Source organism: Gymnoscopelus braueri (genome assembly GCF_963280865.1).
Source record: "Gymnoscopelus braueri genome assembly, chromosome: 16".
Taxonomy (NCBI): domain Eukaryota; kingdom Metazoa; phylum Chordata; class Actinopteri; order Myctophiformes; family Myctophidae; genus Gymnoscopelus; species Gymnoscopelus braueri.
Window position 1 is genome coordinate 2590754 of NC_137616.1, and position 25217 is coordinate 2615970.

Here is a 25217-nt window from a genome sequence, read left to right on the forward strand (position 1 = left end):
GGCGGCACCCAACAACACACTCACACACACACTCAACCCGCCCCGCGAACCCATATATAAATCTATGGCACAACCCGCCCCGCGACCAACGGTGGGAAAAAAATGATATTCATCATCATAATAGCTCAGATTTATATAGCGCTCTTTTAAGTACCCAAAGTCGCTTTAAATGTCTACAGTAGACAGATAGAGAGCAGGGCTTTGGCGCTCCTACAATCTGAGGTAAGAACAGCCTCAGATGATCATACTATACTCAAAACAGAACAACTATAACTACTACTAGCCTACTAGTAAAACTACTGTATATCTACTGCTACTATACTGCTACAGATACTAAGGCTACTACTGCTACTACTACTACTGCTGCTGCTACTACTACTGCTGCTGCTGCTACTACTACTACTACTACTACTACTATTACTACTACTACTACTATTACTACTATTACTACTACTACTACTACTACTACTACTACTACTACTACTACTACTACTACTACTGGTAATACTATTGCAGTTGTATAGAATTGTCTCAGTTGCTTTGGTACATGTCTCAATTCATAATAGATTTTCTTAAAAACGACTTGTTTGAGGACTTCCGGAGGCGTGGCTAAGCAGATGGCTGCTTGAGATTTCAGCTCTCCCCGGTCAACGAAATAAACCTCCTCAAAATCGAGATAAAAAGTTTCAATTACAGTAAATGTTGTTGTAATGAGTAAGAGGATACAAACAAGGAGTCAAACAGTTAAAAATATTCGAGAGGACATCACGGAAAACACCGAAATGGAGGAAGGAAGAGACGCGGTTCAAGACGGACAAAGCGACAACGAGGAGACAACAGCTGACCTAATCAAGAAGGGAATGGAAAGCATAACTCAAGAAATAAGGGATCTTAAAAGGGATCTGAAGAGTGAGTTAAGCACTTTCAAAGAAGAACTTAAAAAAGAACTGATGGCAGACCTCAAAGATTTCAGACAAGAAATAGATAAAAAACTCGACGACGCCACAAAAGACATCCAGAAGCAAGACACGAGGATCGGCGAGGCAGAAACCCGTATAGCAGAGACAGAAGGGTGGAACGGTACCGTAAAGGACGCGCTGCTCGTGTCTCTTGAGCAACAGCGAGTGTTACAAGAAGCCTTAACAGAGCTCGAGGGTTTTTCCAGGAGAAACAACATGAGGGTCTACAATGTCCCAGAAGATACGGAGAAGAACGGCACGGTCCAGGAATTCATCGAGAAATTACTGATGACAGAACTTTCCTTACCACCAGAAACCAACCTACAAATACAAAGAGCTCACAGATCCCTAGCCCAAAAGCGAGGTCCAGAGTTTCCAGCACGATCCATTGTGTTAAACTTTCTGCAGTTCAATATCAAGGAGATGGTCCTCAAAAAAGCATGGGAAACGAAAATTGAAATTGAGGGCAAACGCCTACATTTTGACCATGACTACCCAACTGCAGTGGTACAGAAGAGAAGAGAATACCGCGGAATTAAATCGGCATTAACAAAGAAAGGAATTAAGTTCCAGACACCTGGTGCCAAGATCAAGATTAAGTGGACCAACGGCACACGCACCTACGACGACGCCAGGGAAGCCGCGAGGGAGCTTTCCAACAGAGGGATCGCCGTGGAGGAACCGGCCCCAGACGCGTCGACCACGTCGGAGACTGAGGCTCAGCAGCTACAGCGGAGACAGCCATGGCAGCGTGCCGGAGGAAACCCGAGAAGCAGAGGAGCAGCACATCGTGCAAAGGAAAAACTCAAAGCTTTCCAGTGGGGTAACGGTACATAAAAGGTAGAAAAGGGGAAGAAAAAAAAAAAAAAAGCGTGCCAAATGAATCCAGGATTAATGTTAGGTGTACAGTTAGGTTGTTAGTTTCGCTTCTATACGACAGATGAACCGATAAATAAGTTTCGCTTTTATTGTTACCGCGGGTTCCCAGACCTGCGTTGTTTTGAAAGAGGCTCTGTCGATCTTTTGAATAACTATCACCGACATAAAAACGTGTCTTATTGTTTGTACTTTCTTTTATTTAAGTTGTATATAAAACCGCTTTTCCTTTTACCCCTTAAATTACTTAAAATACGCGAAATATGCGCGACTGTTCATACGTGCCTTAATCTATGGTTCTTTTTCTTGTGGAAAGATAATATTTTTTTTAGGAGGCTAGAGGTATACACTGAACATAATTCTCTTTATTTTTTCTAAAAAAAAAATCTCTAGGCTCAGAAATTCATTGAATATACTCACTCCATACGTGAAATGTGAGATTATTAATGGCTTAAGAAGTGTGAATAATGGCTAAGGGGTTCCTAGACAGGTTTAAGGTTATCTTTTCTTTTTTAAGCACAGTATCTCTTTTAAAAATGATCGAGTTGGCGAGATAGATGACAACTATTCCTATTTTTATTTTTACTGGAAAATGCTTTTTGTTTTCTGTGATTATTATTTTTATCTCTCTCTACTTTTTTCTAAAATTACATGATTCAATTGACTCTTTTTTGACAATAACTAGACCGAAGGGGAAATACTCAGGCAGGTCATACAAGTAAGTTGGACACAGCTCGAGTGGATTTTGCTGAACAAAGTCCACAAGCAGCGGGGGGCCTCCACTTAGAGTGTTGTTTCCCCCCCCAACCCTACCAACAGGGTTTAGTTATGAAGTGGCAAGAGTGCACTTTTTTTTGGAAGCCACATGATGATGTATGTGTTTTGTTGAACAACCTTTTCTTTTTTGTGTGCATTTGTTTAACTAAATGTTGTTGTTTTTATTTGGGCTGTATGCATCAATATTACTATGAAGAAAAATTGCAATGTCTGACAGAAATTTTAAGGTGATATCTCTCAATGTAAATGGGCTGAATAATCCAGTTAAACGGAGCAAGGTCATTAGTAAACTAAAACGTGAAAAGGCACAAATAATATTTTTGCAGGAAACGCATCTCTCTCAGACGGAACATGAGAAACTTAAAAAATTTGGTTTTAGAAACACTTTCTATAGCTCTTGTAAATCAGGAAATAAGCGAGGGGTATCGATCTTAATTCCAAATTCCCTGGATGTGGAACTTATAAAGGAATATATTGATAAAGAAGGGAGATATATCATGGTAAAATGTAAGCTAGAGGGCAGTGTTGTCTCATTGCTGAATGTATATGCCCCACCAGGGAGTAACAAAGTGTTCTTTAAAAATATATTCAATTTGATAACAACGGAATCAGAAGGAATAATGATTTGTGCTTCAGATACAAATAATATTCTTAGCAAATTGGATACAACAAATAGCAAGATAGATAAATCTACACAAACAAAAATTATCAATACCCTACTGAGGGAGGCGGAAATGTTTGATGTATGGCGAGAGTTTCATCCGTCTGAGAGAGACTATACACATTTTTCAGCTCCTCATTCTGTACATAGAAGGATTGACTATATATTCATGTTTAAGGGTGACAGACATAGAATAAGAGATTGCACATTGGGCACTACAGACGCATCGGACCATACTGCTGTTTATCTGACCCTACACCTAGACAGTAGACCGAGAAATACACTATGGAGACTTAATACAGGCATGTTAAATAACAAACTATTCACTGACAGCATCAGATCCGAAATTAAAACATATATACAAGACAATGATAATGGTGAAGTGAATCCAGCAATATTATTGGACGCAGCAAAATGTGTACTTAGAGGGAAAATGATTGCTATCACATCAACTTTTAAGAAGGCAAAGGACTTAAAATATCAAAATGTAACCACGAAATTAAAACAATTGGAACAACAGCATAAAGACACGCTAGATAACCAATTACTACAACAGATTAGAGATGTAAGGAAGGAAATTGATGATGTTTATAAAAATGACCTTGAGAAAAAATATAGATTCATAAGACAAACATATTATGAATCTGGCCCAAAGGCTACTAAAATATTGGCCAGACGGCTACGCAAGCAACAGGGCCAAAACGCAATCCATAAAATCAAAGACCCTCAAACAGGAAAAGTATCCAGCAAACTGGATGATATCGAGAGAGCCTTTGAGTCATTTTATAAGAATCTTTACACACAACCTCCTCAGACTAATAATGAAGCTGCAATGTCATTCCTTGATTCCTTAGATTTGCCTTCTATTGGAGAAATGCAAAATAAGATCATGACTGCGAAAATAACAATAGAGGAGATAGATGAGACAATATCTAATCTCAAAGCAAATAAATCACCTGGCAGCGACAGCCTTCCGGGAGAATGGTTTAAAACTTTTCGAAAATAAATCATGCCATTACTCTTATCGTCTTTCAATTGGACTCTAAAGGAGGGGATTATTCTTCCTTCATGGAGTGAAGCAATCATAACAGTTCTTCCCAAGGAGGGCAAAGATAAGGAACTCTGTGGCTCATATAGGCCAATATCTATTCTGAATGTTGACTATAAAATATATGCGTCAATTATGACGAGACGTTTGGAGACTTTTCTGCCTGATTTAATAGATAATGACCAGACAGGTTTCATCCGTGGTCGTCAAACCCAGGACAATATAAGGCGGTCGTTACATGTCATGGACCACATAAAACAACATAAGTTAAAATCAGTCTTAGTAAGCCTAGACTCCTTTAAGGCATACGACACAGTATCCTGGAGCTTTCTATTCCTAATACTCAAAAGATTAGGTTTTACGGAGGAATCAATAAGATGTTTCAAGACATTATACACAAAACCCACAGCAAGAGTAAAAATAAATGGTCATCTAACAAACCAGTTCGCTCTGACACGTGGGGTGCGCCAGGGCTGCAACTGTAGCCCTGGACTCTATTTTCATAGAGCCTTTAGCTCAGGCAATTAGGGAAGATCCGCAAATACAGGGAATAACCATAAAGGAATCAGAGCATAAGGTGGCCTTGTACGCGGATGATTTATTAATATATATAAAAAATCCTGACATATGCCTCCCCAAATTAATTAGCTCTTTAGAAATGTATGGTCGACTTTCAGGCTACAAACTCAATGTGGAAAAAACGCAGTTACTCTCCTATAACTACATGCCTTCAAAAGAAACAAAGGAGTGTTTTCCTTGCAACTGGAATTCAAAATCAATTAAATATTTGGGAGTATGGTTGACTAAAGACCTGTCCAAATTATATGAAGCAAACTATCAACCCATAATCACCCAAATTAAAAGAGATATAGAAAGATGGTCACTGTCACCCTTGGACTTAAGTTCTAGAATAGAAGCAGTCAAAATGAATGTTGTTCCTAGAATATTATATCTTTTCCAATCTCTACCGGTGGAGGTGCCTGTCAAACAGTTTAATGAATGGGATAAAATGGTATCCAGATTTATTTGGAATGGAAAAAAGCCAAGAATCAGATACCAAACATTGCAACTCCCTAAAGAAAGGGGGGGCTTGTCCCTGCCAAATCTGAGGGAGTACTATTATGCAGCACAAATAAGACCTTTAATATGTTGGTGTGATAAAGATTTTGAGTCAAAATGGAAAGATTTGGAAACTAACTCAATTGACATCCCTATTCAAACATTAATTGGAAGCAAAGAACAGGCTGAATCCTACCATGCCACTTTAGACCCATTCACAGTATTTACTTTAAAGATATGGTTCAAAATTGTTAAACAAAATAGAATGGAGAGGACAATCAGAGTGTTGAGATGGCCCGCTTTCGACCCAGATTTTAAACCTGGACTATACGATCGAACTAGTGGTGCTATAACAGGCCAATGTGAAATGGGTGGCATTTCTTCCTCGGCCTAGTGGGAATGTGCGTGTGAAATTTCACGGAAATTGCAAGCTGCGTTCATGATTCGAGGCATTTTGTTCAAAACGGACCAATCCTGCAAACTTTGGAAGCCAACCTTAGCCAATCAGGATGGATTATGGGAAATCGGACAGATCCGGGTTGATCACATGACTATAGAGATACTGTGTACCGATTTGCATGACGTTTGGATAAAATCTGTAGGAGTAATGTCAAAAAATGGGTTTTGCACAAATTGGCCTCCTGGTGGCGCTATAACAGGCCCATGTGAAAGATTTGGGGCAGAGGTTCTGAATTGGTATCGAGGGAGTGTGTGTGCACAGTTTCGCAGCAAGTGGGCCAATGGTGCCGGAGATTAGCTGGTAACACACGGACAGGACACACGGACGGACGGACGGACGAACGGACGGACAGGGGGTAAAACATACTCCGCCCTATTCTCCAGCAGTTTTCCCCCCCTCTAAACCACGTTAAATCCGGATAATGGAGCTGCGCCGCCCCAATAGGTTATTCTAGCACCTGCTCTACCCGTCACCATTATGCCGACGCCGTTATTTGCGCATGGAGGTGTGCCCGTGGGCGTGTTGTTGCTATATCCCCATTGTCCCCTATATCCCCCCGTTGACATTCTCAACCCACACATGGGTACGGCTTGGGGAGGGGGGATAGTGGATTCTAAAAGCACCCGCTGGTTTATAAAATCACCCGCCAAGTGCACACAGACACTACAATGGCTTTGTGCGTTGGACCATGAGCCGTGTTGCCAGCCTTGGCGAGAAATAAGCAACCGCAGTCCGCAGGTCTATGAAAACAAAAAGAAGCAACTATAAGGCGACATGAGCACTTCAAACTACTAACTAGAGCTTTCATATCCCCTAAATATTTCAGCCCGGCTCGACTAATAATTGACAAATTAGACCCAGCCCAGCCTGTCAGTCATTTTTCTAAAGAAGCCTTATTTCTCATTAAATCTTGGTAATTCAGGAGTAAAAACAGGAGTCATTCTACCCTATTCCAACAGTCTATATTTTATTTAAAAAACAGCTTGGAGCAAATAGGGCTATATAAATATATACACTGCCCCATAACCATTTTAAAAATGATTATGGTTATTCTATGAAATATATGTTTCATAGAATAACCGTAATCATTTTTGCAATGGAGAAATCACATCCAATGTTACCTTCTACTGGCCGCTGCCTGTGCTCTCATTTGAAGAAATAATCCAACATTTACTTTGAGGTGAAAAAGACATGAAGAAAGCTCTGAAGATCCATTATTTATGTCATGTTATGGTTTAAACTTTAAAGGGGGCTCTCTGCTGCTGCGTCATGACAAGACAGTGATTGATTTGACCTACTTTTGCGTTGCGCTGCCCTGTTGATTAATTATTTGGCATCAGCTGTGTAAGAATATATAACTATTTTAAATGGCTTTCATATACTCTTGGGGATCTGACTAATATGACAAGCTTATTGTGAACACAATACGCTACAAATTAATTAATATATGAATTTATTTGGATGTAAAAAAAACGTAGACCCGGCCCAGCCGGTGCCGACGGGCCGGGTCGGGTCCCGTTGAGTTTGGGCTAAAATCTGAAGCACTTACATTTTTTATAAGATGATCGGATCATCTATAGTGTGATTTTCATTTTGGCTGCTGTCTCGTTAAACCCATGTTGCGGGTGAATATTATTAATATTATTATATATTATATATATTATATTATTATTATATTCCCCACGTAAACGCTACGTTCATGACCCCCCAAAATAACCATATTTGAACTGGGGACCCCCCCATTTTGTTTGACTCGGTTCCACAGATAAATATTGTGAAAATAGCAGATCTACAAGCTCGCCAGGCGTTGGGTGCTCCATTGTGGTCTCGACCCACAGGTTGAGAACCACTGCATTAAAAGCTCCAAGCAAGTTACATGTCTAGTATGTTGTTGACCACATAATGTAATGTTTTTGGTTTAGTGTTAGGCTACTCCGTGGCGCGCGCGCGCCTCATGCTGTCCAAAATAACAGATCTGTAAAGCTGTTGACAGACATGACGCAGCGCCGTTGATAGCTTGTATGTCTGTTATTTTGGGTAGGTAGGCGACGCACATACGCATCGCAGCAATGTGTCTGGGTTTGAGAGGCTTTGATTGATGTAAACTTAAAGTTTAGCTCTGTTCGGGATTACTGAACAAAGGTGGATGATGAAAGATAACGGGGACAATATGGATGTAAGTTAACTTTAACTGCGTCACTTCAGAGGGAACTATGGAGCAACTTGAGAGATGTTTACACACCCCTGGAATCCATTAGAATGGTGGAAATAGAACGATAACAGCCAACGTGAGTTACATAGGCTAGACCTTTCCTAAAACTGTCCAATTTATTATACCCATGTGCTACTGTTTGTCTGTGTACCACATAGGAGCGTTGTCGCAACATGATGTAATTAATTATTTGGGAGCAGCCGGTGTGTACCAATAGTATACATATTTTAAATGGCTTTCATATACTATTCCGGATCTGACTAATATGACAAGCTTATTGTGAACACAATAGGCTACAAATTAATATAAAAATGTATTTGGATAAAATAAAAATAAAGAAGGAAAACAAGCCCAATGTGGCTTATAATAATCAGACCAGGCAACAGTGCAGACAGGTAGATAGGCTAGAGCATATATTGGATCGGGGATGACGGCTAGCGCAGTCTTCTCTTAAAGGCAATGGCTTCTGGCACGGTGATTGGTTTTATCATTGTAACGCCCAAACCACACCTATGCATAATGTAACGGGTAGCTCAGGTGTTTGGCGGGTGAGGGGGGTGCCATAGAATACCGAATTTTGCGGGGAAACGCCTCTTGCCTAGCCCGAAATCCGTAATTAGTGGTTTGTTCAAATCTCACACAGAATAGAGCCGACTCTCTCGCCATGCCTTTCCATATGACCATGATCACATGGTCATATCATATGACCATGATACTGACATGATACTGACATGATACTGACCATGATACTGACATGACACATGATACTGACATGATACTGACCATGATACTGACATGACACATGATACTGACATGATACTGACCATGATACTGACATGTTACTGAACACGATACTGACATGATACTGACATGATACCTCATGTTTTACCGCAATACAATCAGGGCCACAGAGATCTGCCTTCATACTGGAGGGCTGTCAGCCGTATCATTTACATGGGCTAGACCGTGTACATTTTAGATTTTGCCAAATTTGATAGGCATATCTTAAAATTTTTACTGGAATTTCTTCAATTTTAGTGTAGTTCTGGTGTTGTTTTGCTTTTGTTGTTGTTGTTGTTAATGATGCATGTTTTTTTATTGGCTATATCCCCCAACCCCCTTGCCTTTTTGACAGGCATTTCCTCTACATTTTGGTGTAGGCCTTTTATGGTGTTTATATGATGTTAAAAAAGTTGATACTGTCATGATATGGGCATGATACTGACATGATACTGACCATGATACTGACCATGATACTACCATTATACTACCATGATACTGACATGATATTGACATGATACTGACCATGATACTGACCATGATACTAACATGATACTGACCATGATACTGACCATGATACTGACCATGATACTACCATGATACTACCATGATACTGACATGATATTGACATGATACTGACCATGATACTGACCATGATACTACCATGATACTACCATGATACTGACATGATATTGACATGATACTGACCATGATACTGACCATGATACTGACCATGATACTAACATGATACTGACCATGATACTGACCATGATACTACCATGATACTACCATGATACTGACATGATATTGACATGGAACTGACATGATACTGACATGGTACTGACCATGATACTGACCATGATACTAACATGATACTGACACTTGCCATGAAACTGAGCATGATGCTGACCATGACGCTGACCATGATACTGATACTGATTATAAGATGTAACACTTTTCTCAACGATTTGACCAGTTATGGCCCGGACGGCTGGCGTGGCGGTCCGGGCACAGCGTGTCGTGGGTTCGACTCCCGATCCCGACGGACTTTGCTGCGTGTCACTTCCATCTCTCTCTCCCCATTTCCTCTCAGACTACTGTATACTATCTAATAAAAGGCAGATAAAGCCAAAAACAATTATATAAAAAAAAAATCTTAATGTAACAAATTATTACGTTATTATATTATGCAAAAACCTGTTATTGCGCTATCGCTCATGATTTTATTACATTATGAGCTTTTATGACATTTAGTTTATTATATTATGAACTGTTATTACGCCGTTATCACATTATGAGTTGCTACAAGGTGCTCTATATCACCAAGATGGCCGCCAGGGGAAAGGGGCGGGCAAGTTTCTGATAGTAATTTCTCCCCATTATGTTCAGTTGTGTGTGTTCAGAGATATTATTAATAATTGGAAATTAGAAATGTATGTTTCCTGCATTTTTTTGTTGATGGGGTTTGTTTTCGGGGTAAACGGGGAACATATTTAAGTACAATTTTGAGGTATTTGTACTTTACTTGAATATTTCTAATTTCCAATACTTTTACTTCTACTCCACTACATCTCAGAGGCAAATATTGCACTTTTACTCCACTACAATTACTTTAAAACTTGAGTTACTAGTTACTTTGTAGATTTTGATTAATATTACAAAACATACATTTCCCACCTCAGCCCTATATATATTTCGGCCATTTGAAAAGATCCGATCTACAAGCTCACAAATTCGCCGCAGTGCGACGCATTGTGAGCTTGTAGATCGGCTATTCTCAAAAGATTCTTATACATTTTATACATCTGAGAAGTTGTGACATGAGACATTCTGCATAATGAGTACTTTTACTTTTGTACTTTAAGTACATTTTGATACCATTACTTTTGTACTTTTACTCAAGTACATTTTGAATATGTGACTCTTCCTTGTAACAGAGTATTTCTACATTGCAGTATTGATATACCTTTACTTAAGTAAACAATTTGAGTACTTTTTCCACCACTGGTAGTAGTAGTAGTAGTAGTAGTTGTAGTAGTAGTAGTAGTAGTAGTAGTAGTAGTAGTAGTAGTAGTAGTAGTAGTAGTAGTAGTAGTAGTGTTAGTAGTAGTAGTAGTAGTAGTAGTAGTAGTAGTAGTAGTAGCAGTAGCAGCAGTAGTAGTAGTAGTAGTAGTAGTAGTAGTTAGTAATAGTAGCAGCTATTCTGTGGCTTTTCTTACCTCAGATGTAGCAGTTAAGCTCCATCTGTCTCTATGGTTGAAGACACTTTCATTCCAGTAGAATGATTCACTGCCTGCTTGTGAACCTTAAACTTTGCTCCACTCATTAACCTGTACAGTATGAGACCATGATCCTATAAACCTGTCTGCTGGAAACTGATAAACATATTTTATATTAGAGAGAAAGATAATATATGATCCATAAAATAAACACATAATATTGTTTCCCAGAAGCTATCAATGATTTGCTTAATTACTATTAGCCTACTTCACTGCAGTTTTGAAAAATAAATCAAAGTTATTCAGATCTTTGGGTATTTTTGAAATATAAAATTAGATAGCAGATGTCCACATGCTGTGAGCGAAGTGAAGTGCTGTGAGCTTGTACATCTGCTATTTTTGAATATCCAACATATCAACAAGTAAGACGCGCGAACGCGGGAAGCGAACGCCAAAAAAATTAAATAATAATGAAAAGAAATCATCTAAAAAAAAGTAACCAATAAAAAAATAATGAAAAATAGAAAAAAAAATCAGCGTTAAAAGGAGCATCTTAGACAAATACAAATTCACAAAAAAAAAACTTCGAATGTTTTTGAACAATTCAACAAAGTGTTTGAAGTGCCTGTTTCACCCACTTCCGGGGGGCGGAGCCAAAATCCGAGCCCGAAGTATTTGTTCGTAGACCCCCACTTAGGGGGGGTAGAAAAAGTTTCGGAGCGATTCGGGCACTTTTCATTTAACATGGGGTTTCAATGGGGAGTTTTTAGGAGCCTTCTCCGGGGCGTGGCTTCCGGGGGAAGGGGCGGGCTTAAACGCAACCTTGACAGGTGTGTTCAGTTTTCAAAGACCTTTCATTTGATGTATGGTACGTCTATATTGGACATTTACTTGGCTGCACACAGGGCTGAGGATTTGAGCCACACATACTGCACACAGAGATACAGAGACATACTGCACACAGAGATGACACAACCCGAGCACGGTTTCATAGTAAGCTCCACTTGCGCGTTCGGCGCGCCTCCTTCCGCTGCGTTCGCAATGAAGTGGTTAAAGTGAGTGTGATGCTATGTTAACTACTTTTGCTGGGGACCCCCTGGAACGCCCCCTTCAAGGACCCCTGGGGGTCCCCACGATCTATTCTCTGTCACGATCTATTATCTGTCACACCACAGTTAGCTACACCGTTGTGCAACAACTTATAGCGGGGGTGCCATGCCACTTATAAAGGGGGTGTCACGGCACCCTAGGGTGCCGTGACACAAGTCCAGGTGTGCCACAGAATACTTAGACCCTCTATACTTATATAATAAAACTGAACTGAGTTGCACTGCACAACACGGTGTGTTCTTTTTTGATCTACACCAAATATTTCACCAAAGCATTCACCAAAAATAGCTGATCTATAAGCTCACAACGCGTCACGTTGTGACGCGTTGTGAGCTTGTAGATCAGCTATTTTTGGCGAATGTTCCCCCCAGAATATAGGGATGCTGGGGTTCAAGTGGTTAAAGTACTGTATAAGGTCTGTCCTAATGGAAACGGATATTCCGTCAAGTTTTCCTCTTGACATGCTGTATCTTAGACGGAAATATTTACACATTTACGTAACCGTAATATGACATAAATATAAGATTCTATACATAAGTTTCCTAGGGTGTTATGGGCATCACTTCCTGTCGATTTGATCCCTGATACCTGAACAAATCGACAGGAAGTGATGTCCACAATGCCCCAGGAAACTTGTGGATGAAGTAACAATGTCATTCAGCGGTGCTGTTGATGAAAAAGGTTATTTACAGTGGTGCCCTGAGCCAAAAAGGTTTGAGAACTACTGGTGTAGGCTATATGTTATCTGTTCAGGCACAGCATGTGCACTAACATCCGCATAAGCACACGTACACATGCCAACTCCTCAGTGTTAATTTAACCACCTTTACTTTGACATGTGACGAATAGCAAAAAATTGCTGATCTGCAAGCTTGCTATTTTTGAAAATGTAGAAAACTGTTTCATACTTTTTTTTATGACATGCCAAAAATAGGCGCCCCAGTTAATATGGTTAAAAGCGTACAAATGGAACCAAATGGATCCCGTAAACTAAAGCACTGAATAATGACCACTGGAAGGCATTTTAGGCTACTGCTCTCGCACAAATACATTCGATATCCATTTTGTTTACAAATGATGTGTGCATTCAAGTCATTCAATATTCAAAAGGCATGCAAGATCTTTAATGTTGCATAATTATAATGTATGAGTACATGAGATTTTTTTTTTTGTGGTTCCTCAGACATCACGTGTTCTTCATCTTTCTCTGGTTGTGTCACAATGTGTCTTCTGACTGCTCTCTGCCTACCAATAATGTCTGGAGACATCTAATGGGCCAGTAGTTCTCAAAGAAGTTCTCTTTTTCGTGCCAAGGACCCCCACATATATATATATTTGGCCACGGACCCCCATCTGAAAAGGTTTTGTGCCAGGGACCCCCCCCAGAAGAGAACTGTACAAACTCGCACTGTGAGCTTGTAAATGATGATGTTTCCTCTTCCTCTGATATTGCTATCAGACATCAGAGACAGAGCAACATCTACAACAGACAGACAAACCTACACACACTGATTGATTGATATTATTAAATAAATATATGATATTATATATTATATTTAATAAATATTAAATATTAAAGTCTTTTGAATATAGAGATCTACAAGCTCAGAGATCTACAAGCTTGTAGCTTGTAGATCCACTATTTTCAAATGGCCGAAATTTATAGGGCTGAAGTGGTTGATGTATGTTTTGTAATAATAATCAAAATCTACAAAGTAACTAGTAACTAAAGTTTTCAAATAATTGTAGTGGAGTAAAAGTAAAAGCATTGGAAATTGGAAATACTCCAGTACAGTAAAAATTCCTCAAAATTGTACTTAAGTACAGTAGGCTACTTGAGTAAATGTACTTGATTACTGTACACCATGCACGGCCCCAGTGCTGTCAATGACAGAACAGTCAGTGTACTTTGACCAGTCAGCTCTAACCTGTACAAACACTACAGTGTGGGGGACAGCTAAGGCAGAAATACTGCAGTATATGAACAACCTTTCATATTATACTAACATCTATACATTATCCTGTGTTTGAACCTGGATATAAGAGCTCATCATGGCAGAGAGAAGAGCAGTCCAGACGGAGAGCAGACAACCTGAGTTTGTACAGTTTAATAACTTGGCGTGTGAGACGGCTGGAGGCAAAGTGAGTATTATTATCATGTATTATCTCGTGTCATAAAACATGACACTTCTGTCATAAAAACAAACGTTCAGACCACCTGACTGCTTTTTGTGAGCTTTTTAGATCTGCTTGTAGATCTGCTATTTTTGAAAATAAAATCTTGTGCAAATCTTTGAAAATATATATATATGTTTTAAAGCGAAAGTTTTTTAGTTTTTTTGCTTCGGAATATAATTAAAAAGAATTCTATTCAAAGGTCTGCCCACATTTTCATGATGTTTAAAAAATCTACAATCTACAAGCTCATAGCGCGGCACTTGGTGACGCGCTATGAGCTTGTGTATCTGCTGTTTTTGAATAGCCAAAGTATAAGATAATGGTTAAAGGGGTTAAAATCTAAAATGACAGATGCTTTCCCGGTCTTAATGAGTTGATGGTCACACTTCATGACAAAAGATTATATCATTGTTGTCGGGCAGAAACCTCTTATCTCCATATTTGAACTGTTTGTGTTTTTTCTTACATTAACGCCCTACTTGATCATACTACAGCGTCACACAAAAGTAGATCCACACCGAGCTTGTAGATCTGCTACTTTTGCTATTTTTGAATTTGAATCCTGAAAAGTAACAGTTTTGGACATAATGAGGTTTCCACCTGACAGAGACGCTATTTTATGTGATTAGACCCTAAACAATATAATATCCACTTCTGTACCAACTGCATAAACACTTTTAAACAATTATTTGTTAGTGTGTGGGTACAGTCACTAATTTCTATTGTGTATTTTTCTACTGTAATGTGTGTGTGTGTGTGTGTGTGTGTGTGTGTGTGTGTGTGTGTGTGTGTGTGTGTGTGTGTGTGTGTGTGTGTGTGTGTGTGTGTGTGTGTGTGTGTGTGTGTGTGTGTGTGTGTGTAATGCCCTGTGTCTCCTCTGAGACACTCGAGGACAAAGAGCAGAAGTGATATTTTTGGGGGGTTGCTAAAATATAAGCAGCAGACATTCCAATGTTTCTGCTCTTTTTGTTGTTGTTGTTTCTTCACTTCTAATTTCACTTGTTTATCCTGATGACACCTGAAAATGTATGTTCTGTTCACTAAATAGCTGGAGAGACGGGGAGACCCCCTGTTATTGAACAAACAAGCAATGATTACTATCCTTATAGCAGTCATTACTATCAGAATATAGAGCTTTTTAACACTTATTAAAATTACAATTTAAATAATAATAATAATCTCTTACCCAGAGCGACTTCATGCTTCATCTTAACCTTGGTGTCCCGTGCCAAAAATAGCTGATCTAAAAGCACGGTATGCAACGTGTTGTGAGCTTTTACGTCTGCCATTTCCGGCATATAAATCATGCTTCAGAAAAGAGTGAGCAGGTAGGGGTTGATGCCTTGCTCAAAGACACGACTGATTTAATCTATAAATGAATGCTGACTCATTGAAAGCAGTGGGGAAGTTTAAATGGTGGATAGTGAAGTTATGTAGTGTTTTCAGTGGTGTGTTCATTCATTCCAGGTGATTTTCGCTACAGATGAATGGTTTGCCCCAGCCAACAACTTGCTCAAGGTACAACACTAACAAATACTTACGTATCTTTATAAACCCATCAAGTGTGAGCATTTAAAATACAATATAGTATTGCATGCTGTGTTCCATCTTTAATGAAGTAGAGCATAATTCATCTAAACCACAAAGTCGCTGTCGGAAAATGCCCTGATTTATTAAGTTGTTACGGCGAGTGACAGGTGACTAGTATTAATAAGAGTGAAATCAGATCAAAGTCTGAAAAACAAAAAAAACACATGAGACAAATGAGACAAACTAATCAGATTTGAACCACATTCCTTGATAGTTTCAAATGTGATTACATTCTGACTTCTAAAGATGTGTCTCAGTCAGAACACTTCCGGTACTCTGTCGTACAAAGGTGTCAGTCTGCTAAAATAGACAAGTTTGCATTTCGACGAGTTGTGACCTTGTAGATCTGCTATTTTCATTGAGCGACATGTCATACAACAGAGTACCAGTATGTCAAGTATTACTCACACTTCTGTAGTTATGGCGTTACCAAAGTAACCAATGCAGATAGGTTAACGATGTCTGAATACACATACAGTGTACAATCTGATTACTTGCAAATGACATTGGATTCATAAAGATCAGAAAATAAAAAATCAGATTTGTCTGCATTCTGCAGCCTGACATTAAGTTTGTCAGGTATACAGGTAAACATGTATTTTCTTTCCAGAGAGATCCTCCACAGTTCATTGCTTCTGCGTTCACTGAGTTTGGGAAGTGGATGGATGGATGGGAGACACGGAGGAAGAGAATACCAGGTCTGTTTGACATCAGACAACTGGTCCTCAGCGACTTGCTCAAGGGCAAGTCAAAACAAACATTTTCAGTGAGAGACGAGAGACTAGAAAGAACTCTGAAATTGATTTGCAAAAATCAGACTTTGCTGCAGGTACTCAGGGTACTTAGAGGCTCTCTGCATTCTCAGATTATACACAGATTACGCACATTGTACACAGATTGTATGCAGATATACGCACTGAACTGTATCTGTATCTTTGTCCAAGCACACTGGACACCCCAAGATGCCAAACTAAGAGATATCGGGGGACATCTCCAATTCCTTATAGCCTATGTGTGTAGACGCAAAACTCATTGGTTCTCAAAAGGGGGTCCGGGGATCCCCAGGGATCCTTGGGGGGTACCAGGGGGTCCCCAGCAAAATGTGTTAATAAAGCGTCAATCATTTTATCCATATTTTATACTTTGGCTATTCAAAAATAGCTGATCTACAAGCTCATAGCTATGAATCTCGAAAATGTGTGCAAATCATTAAATCTTTTTTTTAAAATGCAAACATTTGTAACTCAAATCTTTGCTTCTGGGGGTCCCTGTCACAACATATTTTCTGGTGGGGGTCCGCGGCCAAATACAAGTCAATTTGGGGGTCCTTGGCACAAAAAAAAATCATAAATGATAAGGGATTGTAGATTTCAGATTTGTGTATGAGGTTCAGCTCAGATAATTGCACATTTTAACACAGATACAGTGTGACTTCGCATAAGTGGGCATAGTGTCAGTCCTTGTGTGAAAAGCCCTTTCCACTTTCCAGTAACTTTAACCCATTAAGACCTGAGGACCTGATTCTACAAACTGTTTTCTGAAAAACTTATGTTGCTTAATTAAATCAGTGGTGCAGGTGCTCAAACTTTTTCATGTCAAGTGTCATGAACTGAATCACATCAGGCATGGCGAGAGAGTATGTTTTGCCCCCTGTCTGTCCGTCCGTGTGTCCGTCCGTCCGTGTGTCCGTCCGTGTGTGTGTCATTCTGTCTGTGTACAGCTAATCTCCGGCACCGTTGGCTTGCTCGCTGTGACACTGTGCACACACACTCCCTGGATGCCACAGCAGAACCTCTGCCCCACATTTTTCACATGGGCCTTTTATAGCGCCACCAGGAGGCCGATTTGTGCAAAACATATTTTTTGACAGTACTCCTACAGATTTTGTCCAAAAATCCCGCAAATCGGTACACAGTATCTCTATAGTCATTAAACAAAACGTGTCTTTCAGATTTTTCATATTCCATCCTGATTGGCTAAAATGGCTTCCAAAGTTTGCAGGAGTGCTCCGTTTTGAACAAAATGCCTCAAATAATGAACACAGCATGCAATTTCCTTGGAATTTTGCACGCATATTTCCACTATGCCGAGGACGAATTGCCACTTGAAAACCTTCAAATCAGCCTGGTGGCGCTATATAGCCGATTCGTGTTTTTACCTATAACTGCACCGATCTGTGTAAAACTTTGTAAGCGCACTCCCTAGAGGTCAAGGAAAAACCTTTGCCCTGCATTTTTCACATATGCCTTTTATAGCGCCACCAGGAGGCCGACATATGTAAAACCTTTTTTTTTAATATTACTGGATTATTTTATCCAAATTTCACGCAAATCGGTACACATGATCTCTATAGTCATGTGATCAAGACGGATGTGTTTGATTTTCATATTCCATCTTGATTGGCTAAGATTGACATCTAAAGTTTGCAATAGTGGCTTGTTTTGAACAAAATGCCGCAAATCATGAACGGAGCGTCCGATTGCGGTCAAACTTAGCACACACATTCACACCATGTTGAGGAGCAAATGCCACCCTTATAACATTGGCCTGTTATAGCGCCACCAGCAGGTCTAATTTAGCAAAACAATTTTTTTGAACAAAATGCCCCAAATCATGAATGCAGTGTCCGATTGCCGTGCAAGGCCTAAGAAGAAATTGCACCCTTTTCACATTGGCCTATTATAGCACCACCAGGAGGCCACAATAACCTGCATGACCTGGCGGAGACCTGTGCTCCGAGGAGCACTTTTTCTAGTTTTTAAATGTTTTACCGGTAGGTTTAACCAGTCAGCAGAGAAGATTCCACTACAACTGCTGTACATGTGACGCTATCATCCGATACAATGGCAGTTATCACCTCTTATCAGGACGATTGTTTCGTCCTAGTAGGGGCATGCTCTGCCGACTCAGTGGCTCAGTCGGTAGTTATCATGCATTATTTCGGTTGTGATTAATGGGATGTTCCGTGTGTGTCCGTGTGTCCGTGTGTGTGTCCGTGTGTGTGTCCGTGTGTGTGTCCGTGTGTCCGTGTGTGTGTGTGTGTGTGTGTGTGTGTGTGTGTGTGTGTGTGTGTGTGTGTGTGTGTGTGTTAGGTTATGACTGGTGTATCATCCAGCTGGGGGTTCCAGGGTTGATCCATGGTCTTGATGTGGACACTTCCTTCTTCACAGGAAACTACTCTCCCTCTGTCTCCATACAGGCTGCCTGTCTGGGTACACGCACGCACGCACGCACGCACGCACGCACGCACGCACGCACGCACGCACGCACGCACGCACGCACGCACGCACGCACGCACGCACGCACGCACGCACGCACGCACGCACACACACACACACACACACACACACACACACACACACACACACACACACACACACACACACACACTCCCTGCTCTTCTATTGAGACATGAAAGCGCATGAAACCGGGTTCAAATCCAGGGTAGAAGAGGAAAGTTACATAGTGCAGCTTTAAATGTTTGATTTCAAAATACATCAATAAATAAATACCCTAACCCTGTTCTTTTGTGCTACTGATGATGCCCTAACCCTAACCCAGGGACTTGGTCTTTGTCCATTTGGACAAAGATGGAGGTGAAATCAGGAAAGCATGAGCCTTGTGATATATATGGTCATATTTAATCTCATAATGATCAATACATCCATCAATTTCAAAACATCTCTCCATATAATAACCAATATAATTCAGCATTGAATGATAAATGATACACATTTCAATACTAGAAAAGTTTGCTCCTCTGAGTGCAGGTCTCCACCAGGCCGGGCTGACCTCCTACGCAGTGAGTGGTGTAAAGTAACATTTACTTAAGTACTGTACTTAAGTAGCCTGGTTCCATACCACTCTCTGAGTGGACTGCCTCTTGGTCTGGAGTTGTAAATGTGAACCTAAAGGTCCTTACACACCGGGGCGATTTTTTTCATGCGAATAATACGTTTTTTTTTTAAACCTTATAAAGTCAATGCAAGCTTCCACACCAGTTTCGCGGAGCGAAAAAAGCGTCTTTTAATTATTCGGAACGAGTCAGAATTTTGCGTATATTCGCATATTCGCCGGTGTGTAACCGCCTTAAGACTTCTCCGGTACAAAATGCGTTATCCAATGAGAGGCGGAGGTGGGCGTGGGGATCCCTTAGGATTGGTTTAGGGAATTTCTAATCCCCACCCCTTTTAATCCCCGACACTGGAGCCAATTTCAGACTGAAGCTCCACGCAGCTTCAGTCTGATAATCAGGCTAGTACTTAAGTACAATTTTGAGGTATTTGTACTTTACTTGAGTATTTCCGATTTCCAATACTTTTACTTGTACTCCACTACATCTTGGATCCAAATATTGTACTTTTACTCCACTACATTTATTTGAAAACTTTAGTTACTAGTTACTTTGTAGATTTTGATTATTATTACAAAACATACATTAACCACTTCAGCTCTGTATACATTCCAGCCATTTGAAAATAGACAATCTACAAGCTCACAATGTGTCGCATCGTGACACATTGTGAGCTTGTAGATCTGCTATTTTCAAAGAAAAATATGACATTTTATACATTTGAAAATTTGTGAAATGGGACATTCTGCATAATGAGTACTTTCTACTTTTGGTACTTTAAAGGAGAGATCCAGGCTAAAATGCTTGATGTGTCGCTAATCACTCACCAACATACCAGGGGCAGTTGACTTTTTTCATAGAAGCCCCTGTTGTCCATTGTAGAGACCCCTCCCACCGGCAGAATGGAGTACTGTGTATAAATGAAAATTGCCTATTTTAGCAGCTCCAAACTTTGTTTTTTTCCCCACAAATCCTCTCTATGCAGTGTCCTGAGACTCTCACATGCACTCTTTGTCACTTATGAGGGGAGGGGGAGCGCTACACGCGAAATCTCACGGGACGCGAGAATCTCGCGAGAGTTTATGCATCAGAGCCGTTCTGTACGAACGGCAGCTTTTTGTTATCAATTGTTTTTATTATCATATCAGCAATATAATTATGTTTAAATTAATACATTTTCAACAAAAACAAGATACAAACACATAAGCAACTTGATAACAACACAGAAGGTTAAATACAATAATACAAATAAAAATAATAATAAACCCACCCACCCCTACGAACGGCAGCTCATGAGTGACAAACAGTGCATGTGAAAGTTTGGAGCTGCTAAATAGTCATAGTTTTCATTTATACACAGTACTCCATTCTGCCGGTGGGAGGGGTCTCCACAATGGACAACTGGGGCTTCTATGAAAAAAGTCAACTGCCCCTGGTATGTTGGTGAGTGATTGATTAACGACACATCAAAGCAAATAGCTTTTTAGCCTGGATCTCTCCTTTAAGTACATTTTGATACCAATACTTTTGTACTTTTACGTAAGTAAATTTTGAATTCCGGCTTTTACTTGTAAAGTATTTCTACATTGCAGTATTGATACTTTTACTTAAGTAAAACATTTGAGTACTTTTTCCACCACTGGTTATAGCCAACTGGAATGGAATATCTGAATCTGCCTGATACATTTCTAGTATTGTGTACCAATTTGTGTGAGTAACCTATTCTCGGGCCTTTGGCTGTCCGGAGACAGCAAATGGACGGACGGACAAGGGCGAAAACACAATTTCCTGCTTTCTGCCGTCCTGCCATTATCAGTAATAATCATATCAAACCTGTTACCATAATACCAATATTCAATAATCAATCAATATGAAATCCTGTCATGATCATACCAAAGTGATTCAAAACGGAATGATACATTCATTAAATAATCACAGTTAATTCAAAAAACAATAATAATTCATTGATGATCTGCCATAAAGCAATTCCTTATGATCACCACGGAGAGCACCTAATCAATATTAATATATCCAAAATGGGCTTTATACATTCTAACTGTGGTTTTCCAGAGTGACAGCGATCTTCCCTGGTAACACCTTCATTGACATACCTACGTCATCATCATCAAAATTGCCAATGTATGGAAAGAGTTTCTCAGTGAAAGTGTGTGTGAAGGTGTGTAGGTGTGTGTTAGTGTCAGGATCAGAGAAGGACAGCTCTCCTCTGTTCCAGTCCAGCTGGACTCTGATCCTCTGGAGTTCCTGCTTCACTGAGAGATTAGTAGCAGACTCAGATGAGGAGACTGCACTGCAGTTACCTTCACATAAGCCTATGTTCCAGAATCCCCCACCTCTGCATCCCTTCCTTTGGAAAGACTCTGCTAACACGCCGAGTGCCCACTTTTTATTATGTCCAATGTCAATATCCCAGCTTTGAGACCCTGAGTTAAAGCCCTCAGAACCAAGGACATAGGAAAAAAAGGCAAATCTCTCTAGGTTGTTAGGAAGCTGCTGTCTCTTTCCCCATTTCACACTGGTCAGATCATCAGACAGGGTGTATGCTGCAGAGGCAGTGTTGGGGTCCAGAATCACGGGAGTGTAGGAGACAATGTCCTTCATCTTGTACCAGACTCTGAAGGCCAGGTTGCTCAGATGTTTAGCCTCGTCTATCAGTGCTCCTGAGACTGGCTGTGGGTCCTGCGGGGTGAGGTGGACTCTTTCCATCGTGGTCTTGTAGTTCTGCAGGAACGAGACGTGGTCATCGGTTCTCAGCTGGTCCTCGGTGGCTCGGATTGCATCAGAAAGGGTCATCATGTCTCTGCTCAACCCTTCAATCCTCTCCTTTATCTCCTGACTCTTCAGTGTCTCTTCCTCCCTCACCGCAGATATCCTGACCTTCTCTTCCTCTTGAAGGAACTGATGAAGGTCCTTAAACTGTTCCTTAATCTGCATCTCTGTGTTCTGGGCCTGAACCTTGATGTGTTTTTCTGTTTTGTCGTAATTTGCTTTAACTTTATCAAATACCTCCTGTTTCTTTTTTAACGGCTTTAATGATTCCTGGACATTCTCTTTGAAACGCCTCGATGCTTCGTCTACGGGTAAGAACTTGTGTCCAGCGTGTTTTTCTGAATCCCGACAGACGAGACACGCCAGCTGTTCATCGTCCAGACAGAAGAGCCTGAGCTTCTCTCCGTGTGCGGCACAGAAGACCTCCGAGCTCACCGATGAGCCGCTTCGGCGTTTCTCCTCCAAGAAGTTCTCACACAGGTTCTTCAACACCAAGTTTATAGGAGGATGGTCCCTGGAGGATCTTCTTTCACAAACAGGGCATTCCTTTGTTGGTCTTACTGTCCACCATCGCTGCAGACAGTCTTTACAGAAGCTGTGGCTGCATGACAGTAGAACAGGATTTTTAAAGATGTCATGGCACACAGGACAGATGAGCTCCTCTTCTTGACGAGTCACACGGGAAGCCATTTTGTCTGCAGTCACACTCCCTGATTTGGAACATTCACCGAGGCTGTTTCACCAGGACTACTAGAAGAGAAAACAATAACATTAAGAACAGTGCCGAATTAATGCATGGACTCACTGGGCTGCAGCTAGGGGCACAAAGCTCCAGGGGACACAAAACCCCTGGCAGCACCGATCAACTATACACATTTCTTCTTCAGAGAGAGAGAGAGAGAGAGAGAGAGAGAGAGAGAGAGAGAGAGAGAGAGAGAGAGAGAGAGATATCAATGACGGAGTTTGTAGTGTTGCCAAGTCTGCTTGTTACCGATGCATTTGCCCATGTATTCATATACCTGGTTGCTTGTTTCTCTCGCATAACTGGCAGCTGGCAACAAGGAAATGAGAAACGGACCGGTGGATTCAAAGGTTCAAAATGTAATTATATAGCATGTTATCAAGTGGCAATTATGATAATAAATGTACTTTTAAATGTACTTTTTTCAAGTTTACAAAATTGTGAGTAAAAGTACTCACAATGTGTCACGATGCGACACATTGTGAGTACTTTTTTTTTTGGTACTTTATGTACATTTTGATGCCAATACTTTTGTATCAGAGTTTTCTACATTGCAGTATTGATCCTTTTACTTAAGTACACAATTTGAGTACTTTTTCCACCACTGATTAATACAATAATTTGTTTATTTATTTACAGTATTGGCAGTACATTTATAGCTTTTAAAGTAAAGTATCCTGTGTGTTCTTACCTCGGTGTAGATGTTAGCAGCAGACCCACAGTCAGATGAACGCACTGACAGGAGAGTGAACCTCAGTCTTAAAAAAAAGCTGAGTGACTGAACAGGGAAATGAACTTTGATTTATTGTCTTATTGTCATCACAGGACACACACACACACACACACACACACACACACACACACACACACACACACACACACACACACACACACACACACACACACACACACACACCCTCTGTATCTACTAAATGTCAATGGTGAAAAAAGTACCCAACTTTTTTGCTTGAGTAAAAGTATCAATACTCCAAAGTAGAAATACTCTGTTACATTCTGTGTCCAGAATTCAAAATGTACTTGAGTAAAAGGTATTGGCATCAAAATGTACTTAAAGTACCAAAAGTAAAAGTACTCATTATACAAAATGTCCCATTTCAAGTTTTCAAATCTTTTGAAAATAGCAGATCTACAAGCTCACAATGCGTCGCATCGCTTGTAGATCGGCTATTGTCAAATGGCCGAAATGTATATAGGGCTGAAGTGGGTAATGTATGTTTTGTAATAATAATCAAAATCTACAAAGTAACTAGTAACTAAAGTTTTCAAATAAATATAGTGGAGTAAAAGTACAATATTTGGATACGAGATGTAGTGGAGTAGAAGTAAAAGTATATGCTTTTAAGTACAGTACTTGAGTAAATGTACTTAGTTACTTTACACCACTGGTGGCGGGTGCCCAGGCAGATAAGCTCATTTACGGACGGAACATTCATGACGTGTAGTCAGGGCAATAACCTCTGCAACGACACACAGGCTGATAACAGTGTTCTGCTTGTATTGCAATATTCATATAGAGTATGAGGTCACCAAAACAGGGTGTGTGGTGGTTAATCCTACAATTCACTGGACAGATGGACAGACAGCCCTATTACTTATAATAACACCCCCCCTCTGTCTGTCTGTCTGTCTGTCTGTCTGTCTGTCTGTCCGTCCGTCCAGACGTCCCTCCAGACATGTCCCTGGAAGGAGACAGGACCGGCATGGCCGCTGATGACAGCCAGTTTGCTGCTGTTGCCAAGGTAACATGATAATATATGACATCATTACGTTCATAATTATTATCTTCACTGATACAGTATACAGTATAGAGACGCAAGCATGCACGCACGCACGCACGCACGCACGCACGCACGCACGCACGCACGCACGCACGCACGCACGCACG

At 40.4% G+C, this 25217-nt stretch overlaps 2 protein-coding genes across 2 annotated transcripts in view; one reads left to right on the top strand and one right to left on the bottom strand.

Annotated features, from left to right (window-relative positions):
• Window positions 1-14213: 14213 nt before the first annotated feature.
• allc (allantoicase) overlaps window positions 14214-25217 on the top strand; it is a gene marked incomplete at its 5' end in the record, with an annotated part of 17582 nt that continues 6578 nt past the window's right edge. Inside the window, 5 exons of the mRNA XM_080453810.1 lie at window positions 14214-14303; window positions 15807-15857; window positions 16540-16627; window positions 19022-19141; window positions 24992-25071. Coding sequence (XP_080309936.1) covers window positions 14214-14303; window positions 15807-15857; window positions 16540-16627; window positions 19022-19141; window positions 24992-25071 — 429 coding nt within the window. The remainder of the gene's footprint in view (window positions 14304-15806; window positions 15858-16539; window positions 16628-19021; window positions 19142-24991; window positions 25072-25217) is intronic.
• Window positions 21835-23259, bottom strand: LOC308103753 (E3 ubiquitin-protein ligase TRIM35-like; the record flags this gene model as incomplete). Its single annotated transcript, XM_080453903.1, has 1 exon — window positions 21835-23259. One exon carries the CDS (start codon window positions 23257-23259, stop codon window positions 21835-21837), a length of 1425 nt encoding a protein of 474 aa, XP_080310029.1.